Source organism: Solanum pennellii, chromosome 5, assembly GCF_001406875.1.
Source record: "Solanum pennellii chromosome 5, SPENNV200".
In the NCBI taxonomy this organism is placed as follows: domain Eukaryota; kingdom Viridiplantae; phylum Streptophyta; class Magnoliopsida; order Solanales; family Solanaceae; genus Solanum; species Solanum pennellii.
Genome location: NC_028641.1, coordinates 25810494 through 25817086, shown reverse-complemented (window position 1 = coordinate 25817086; position 6593 = coordinate 25810494). Strand labels below are relative to the sequence as shown.

General features: G+C 42.8%; 1 protein-coding gene across 1 annotated transcript; it reads right to left on the bottom strand.

Annotated features, from left to right (window-relative positions):
- Positions 1 to 3148: 3148 nt before the first annotated feature.
- LOC107019388 lies at positions 3149 to 4171 on the bottom strand. Its single transcript, XM_015219902.1, has one exon. The coding sequence runs from the start codon at positions 4169 to 4171 to the stop codon at positions 3149 to 3151; it is 1023 nt and encodes a 340-aa protein (XP_015075388.1).
- Between the last annotated feature and the right edge of the window lie 2422 nt (positions 4172 to 6593).

Sequence of the window (6593 nt, the reverse complement as noted above, 5' to 3'; positions counted from 1 at the left end):
AGCTTTCCATCGATTTCTGCTTCATTTTTCTCTAAGGAGTATCGATCAGGGACTATCTCGACATTGTACGTGAATCGATCGATGAAGTCTTTAGCTAGCGCGCTCCAACTGGGCTAGTGTCGGGTTTCGTGTGACGTATACCATTCCAGGGCCTCACCGCACAGACTCCTGCTAAACAACCTCATTAGTAAAGCCTCATCTTTGCCAACTCCCACGAGTTGGTCGCAGTACGCTCTCAAATGCGCCATGGGGTTGCCTACCCCTCCGAAGGTATCAAACTTCGGGATTTTGAACCCTTCAGGAAGGTTCAAGTTTGGGTGGACACATAATTCTGCGTAGCTCAATCCTGCGATGTCTTGAAAGCATTGCAACTCTTTCATTGCCCTTTTAATCTCCTCCTTTATGTCGATCTTTGCTTCTTCCCTTGCCTTCCACTCTCTCTCCTGCTCCTCGTAGTGATCCAACTCGGAACCGTGCACCTCATGCTCGGCCGGAATGGGAACTTGGAATGTGATTCTTTTTCGGAGGGGTGGAGCTATGGAAGGGCTCGAGACGTTTTGTGCAATTTGGTAGTTTTGTGGGTAGTTTTGAGGATTGGTGTTTTGGGTTAAGTGGGGATGCGGTGCTTGGGGGTTGAAGGCGGTTGGATTTTGATTTGGATTCTTAGGTGGTGGGGCTTTTTGAGTATTCTGGGGGTGTGGTGGCATTTGAGTAGGGTTATTTGGAAGCGGTGAGGGAGTTTGATAGGATACTGAAGCGTACTGCGGGTTTTGGATTGTTATATCTATCCCAGACGGGTTATGCACGGGTGTTGACGGCTGGTTCTGAGTTGGATCCCAAGTTGGACGAGGGGAAGTACATAGGAGGCCTCGCATCAACAAAACTAGGTCCAAATCCGGGCGGAGGCGTGTCCTGCCTCCGCTGCATCTCGACTCTCATCTCGGCTATCTGTTGCATCAGTTGAGCAATTAGTTCATTTTGTTCTGCCATGGTGGGCTGAGCCACCACAACATCTGTGAGACTAACTTCATCATTATTGTCTCCCATAGCTGTGTTTCCTCTGTCTGAGTTTGGTCCGGGGAAGGAATCTGTAGGACCTTTCGATCTGGTAAAGTAGGGATGATCTGCCAGCTTTTATCGACACAGATCAGTTAAAGGTACCTGAGAAGTGAAACAACTCAAAGGCAAATCTGTTAGCGCATATTCGGAGTACAAAATGCATAACATCACACAGAAAGCAGATAAACACACAAGCCGCTTTGTTTGAGGATATTTTAATCCACGAATGAGGATGGAAATACATTTTTTAAACAAACAGTAATTTGCTTGTTTGACGCTATCTCGGGAAGGCTGAATCACGTTGAGCTACGGTCTTCTTGCAGCCGCTTTTCGATGCCCGTTAATCTTATCTTCATATCTTCGTAACGCGGAGGAGAGTGAAAATTTGTAGCGATAGGGGCCGGGCCGGGAAAGGCTGCCTACGTATCTCACAAGGAGAATTCAGGCCCAACGTAGTTCGAGTGGGGATGAAATATTTTCATTCATTCTTTCAATGCGATTACAAGGGAATTGAAAGACAACATTGAAATTCCTAGAAGATGACGATAACATTTTGGGCGATTTCTCGTCCTGTGGCTGCGTCATTCCTTTCCTTTCAAACAATCGGGACTGGAGGCTTGTAGACGATTTCCTCCTCATCGTCCTCCTCAATTAATTCATTGTCGGGGCCAATGTTATCTGCTCCCTGGTCACGGGCGAGGTATTTTCCGCCCTTTAAGTTGCTACGGGCTGCCAATTCCTCATCGAGTGACGCACTTCTGACCAACAGTACGGCAGTCTCAATATCTATCTTTGCCTCTCTTGCCTTTCCTTCGTGCACCTTCAAACGAAGCATGTTCAACCTTTTTCTTAAGCTTTCGGTTTCCCTCTCAACCTCTTTCTTTCTTTTTATCTGCGACGCCAGATCTTCATCCAATGTCACGGCTACAGCTTTGTAGATTGCCGTGGTCATGTCAACTTTGAGTCCTTCCTCCTTAACCTTTTGAATTTCTCGAGTGACTCGTTCGATTTTTCTTCGCAACTCCTCTTCAGTGAGCTCCGTCCGGACGTTCTTGCCTTTGTCCATAGCGGTGATTCACCTTTCCTGAGACGATAGAGCGGTATTTAGGATTTGTGGTATGGGAGATAGCCTTTGAGTGAGAAACTTGAGACTTGGGAACTTGGTCGGACATTTGTGATAGTGGCTTCCGTATATTCTTTGGAATTTTCTGGCTTGGAGTGGGTTTACGATATCCTCATTCAAAGCAACATAACACGTAAGCATTTAAACACACATATATATCGCGTCCTAAAACATACATGGGGACCCTTTCGTGCCAAGGGTAGGCCTAGCGCATTTGAATGATGTACGTGTGAATTTAAACCAAATAAACGATTCCCCCCAAAATAACATCTAATAATGGATAAAATGTTCGAAAAAGGGAAATGGACATAAAGACAAACCCACGTAGGGGCCATTCGAAAGTGCAACAAAATCAGGCCCACGCAGGGGCTAAAGCAGTGTAAATACAAGTAAAAACCCGCGCAGGGGTGATGTCAACTAGGCTGCTCCGGATGATCCTGCTCCGTCGTCATCTTTCCGAATTTTGTGCTGCTGAAACATATACCTCAGCATCAGTAGAAAACCTTCACCCAGACGCCCTTTGTCTTCCAGACTCTCGTATTGCATCCTCTCGATTTTCTGCTGGATCCAGTTGTCAAACTCATCATACCCCTGCCTCAGTCTTTCAACCTCTCGAGTCGCCCTCTCAAGCGCGTCTTGATTCTCGACGAACTTGGCATACACCTCCTTGCCCTCTTCTTTTATCTCTCGCAATTCGGCCACTACTTTGGCTTCTCTGTCCGTCACACTGTGAAAGCTACGCGGAGTCTGAAAGGAGATATTTTGTATGTCCTTCTTCAGCCACTCTTTGTAACCTTCGTCATATCCAGCGCTGAATCGGTCAGAGGCGATAGTGTCTTTACCCATGCGCTTGGCGTTTTTCCATTCTCTGAGCATTTCCGAAGCGTCATGCACTCTGTGATCTCCAATGTCATACACATGAGCGCCATAGTACGCTTCTCTGGGCACGGTTTGTTTTCTTCCGAATTATCGCAAGACTCGGAATGGCGCGTAATGGCGAATTCCCCGAATACCTGGTAGAGAGAGCACGACCCATCTGCGACTCTCCACGACAACTTCCTTGGATATGAAACGGTCGAGCATCCATTGGAGGTCCTCTTCTCTCAAATCGGAGAAAATTTGGGCCCATCTCCCTCTTGTTCTCCGATTATTCATGTTTGCCCAGAATAGTAAATCGTTTAAGTCCTTGAGAGTGTTCTTGTTGTCGAGGGTGTGTAATTCTCGAGTTCCAGCACCCTTAGCCAAATGGCTGAGAATCCACCACTGGAGGAGCAGATTACACCCTTGGAAATATCGGTGTCCTTCTTTGCACTTACCCAAGGCCCGATACATGTCAGATAATATGACTGGAGCTACGGGGTAGTATTTTGTTGTTCCTTGATTTTCGTATCCTTTGAACAACGTGTGGACGAGCGTTATGACTCTGGTGTTGATGCTCAAACTCGGATCGTGCGGGAAGACCATTGTTCCCAACAATGCCACGGCAAACGCTAGGGGACGGACCTCGTTCCACTCTCTGTAGTAGATCTTAAACTCCCGATTGTACGCGGCGTAGAAACTTTCATGTCCGAATCTAATATAGAGATCTCTGAACATCGCGTGGGAATCCTGACACCAATAAGTGAAGTCTTTTGTTAGTCCAAACCAATCCGCGATATTTTCTACGGAAGGTTTGTTGGGGATGAAAATTTCCTCTTGCTTTCGAGCTCTCCTCTCTATCCCAGTGCCCACGGTGTCTATGCAATCCCTTATCTCTTCTAGCGTCGGGGTAATTTTGGCTGTTCCGAAACGAAAGACCGTCTTCTGACTGTCCCAATACCCCGTATGCACCTCAATTAGTTCTGGCCAACCATCCATGTTGATCAGCTCGGTTAAGGCACCTACATACTTGTTAAGGGTTCGCCTATGATCCCCGTCCAAATCGTTGTGCCACATCGTAAGCTGAGGTGGCGCTGAGACGACCATATCAAATTTAGGGAAGCGGTCCATATCTGTAAAACAGAAACCCGTTAGATTTTCCCTACCCCCCAAGTTGGTTTTCACACATACATTTATCCGAATGTCAAACAATATGATGCATCGTGAGGTCGAAGACCTTAGACGCGATTTTGGCAGTTTTTCTACTAAAATGGACTTAATACGCCTTGGGTATTAAGCCGTCCTAGGCTGATGCCTAACTCGGTTTTGGTTTCGCTCTATCTTAGGCTTTCTAGAATTGTTTTCAAATTGACGGTTACCCGAGTCGGACAAATATCGGGGTGGAGCTATCAAACAACGCCGGATGACCGCATTCCGACTATTTGTTTGATACTCCCAAATGATTTCTTGGGTATATCTGAAGAAAGCCGCGGTAAGCCGCGTAACTTCCGTTTCCTAATGCAAACTACTTGCCGTTTGGCGGAATTATGCTATGAAATGCAATAATTCGAAACTAAAGTAACTAAGCAAGTAAACAGTTATCGCAAATAGTCAAATAAGTTAATCTTAGGGTTAGAATCCTCCAAATACTCCCCAGCAGAGTCGCCATTCTGTTTTATCGAAAAATATTCGGAAAGAGTTTGTTTATTTTTTAAAGATATTTTCGACTTTTAGGAGTCGCCACTTAATTTTTTAAGGAAAATTAAGAAAACTTGTTTTCCAACAATTCAAACAGAAAAATTGTTTTGAAAAACATTTTAAGGGTTCGGGATTCTTATTAGCGTCTTAGGAAGGTGTTGAAAGCACCTAAGACGCTCCGCTTAATACGGTTTTCCGGCGATTAACAACTTGACTATTTTTCAAAGATTTGCGAATTTTGAAGTTGAACTTATTAAAGTTTTATTTAGACAAACTTTACGAATTTGAAATACTATCGTTTTAAGATTCAATTTTAGTTTTAAGTTCGATAAAATAGAAAGGCGTTCGACGAGGTTTGGAGTTTTTCTAACCCTAAACTAACGGCATTCAAACAAACACATAAACGAATAGTAAAGAGGGAGAGAGAGAGAGAGAGATATTTTTGGGTCCAATTTCAGGTTCTGTCCGCCTTGATCGAAATTTGGACCCACCTGCTTTTTGGGTCTTTAACCCATTTCTCGTTTGGGTTTCGACCCCACTTCACCTGTCCTAGTCTAAACATACAAAAATAATTACAAGAGAAATAAAAGGGACAAGGGCTTATGCCCGAAATAAATACAACACAATAAAAAATAATAATAAAAAAAAGGTGTTCTAATCCGCTTTCTTCAACTTCCTCAGATTCCTTAAACTTCGGATCCTCTCGCCGGTGTCGGGGCTTGACCTCGATGAAAGAAAATGTGAGTCTTCATGACTCTCTCGAAGTGCAAAGAGAAAGAGTTCGTAGAGAACTCAAACGGATTTTATATGCAATGAATAGCAAAGTTAAAAATTAATACTCGAAAATAATATCTATAGATCATATTTCAAGATGATTAAACGATTCCAAAATAATAAATACATCTAAACAGATTACAACTTAACATCTTAGCCAAAATAAGTAAATAAATAGACAGGTTGGACACGGGAAGGTAATAGATACCACCAAATTAGTCAAAAAATGATGGAAAAGCAATAACATCCAAACATGAACAAACTTAGACGTAAAGGTATTAATGATTCATGAACAATTATATAAGTGTTTTAGCAATTTAAGTTGGCAGAGAACTTCAAGTAAATTAAACATGTAAAGGATCCTAACAGACACATTTTTTTTAAAAAAAAAATCTACTTCTTTGAATATTGACTATGACGATAGTATAGAAATCGTAACAAAATACATATCGAAGGCTTTACGAACTTTAATTTATGATAAAAAAAACCAAACCAAGAAACATATGTGCAAAGAGATTTTCCAAGTTACTTTGCCACGAGCAAGACACCGAGTATTTAGCCACGGATTCACATTTACACATGTATTATACTATGCTAAAAACTTACATATTCACCTAATGGAAAACACGACAATTGAATTTAAACGAAATGATGGCATGAAGAAAGCTACTTCTAGCATTTTCAGAACTCCAAATGAAGAAAAGAAAAACAAGAAAAGGCACAGAAAACAGATGCTGTTGAAGGATATCAATATTGTGCAGTGGTTTTAAGCGAAATGAACGAAACAAACATAAAAAAACGAGGCCTCAATTCAGACTGTTGCACTCCATTAAGGCTGGTTATGCCCTTAAAGTGACCAAGTCAATGTTCATCGCAAAGTGAAACAATGGAAACGATGTAGTCTGCTACAAAGGACAACAACAGGGGGGGTGGGCGAAACATAATCCTCAAATCAATTTCGAGATTCTGCTTTCACCACATTTCTTCAAAGGGGGTAATCCAACAGTACCAAGAGAGAAACTTCACATTTTTTGCCAATAGACTATGAGAATAATGAACACAGGCGAAAGTAAATCGATCG

What these genes read in the sequence shown, in the direction of transcription:
- LOC107019388 (XM_015219902.1), bottom strand. Translation starts at nt 4,171, where the DNA reads ATGGACCGCTTCCCTAAATTTGATATGGTCGTCTCAGCGCCACCTCAG.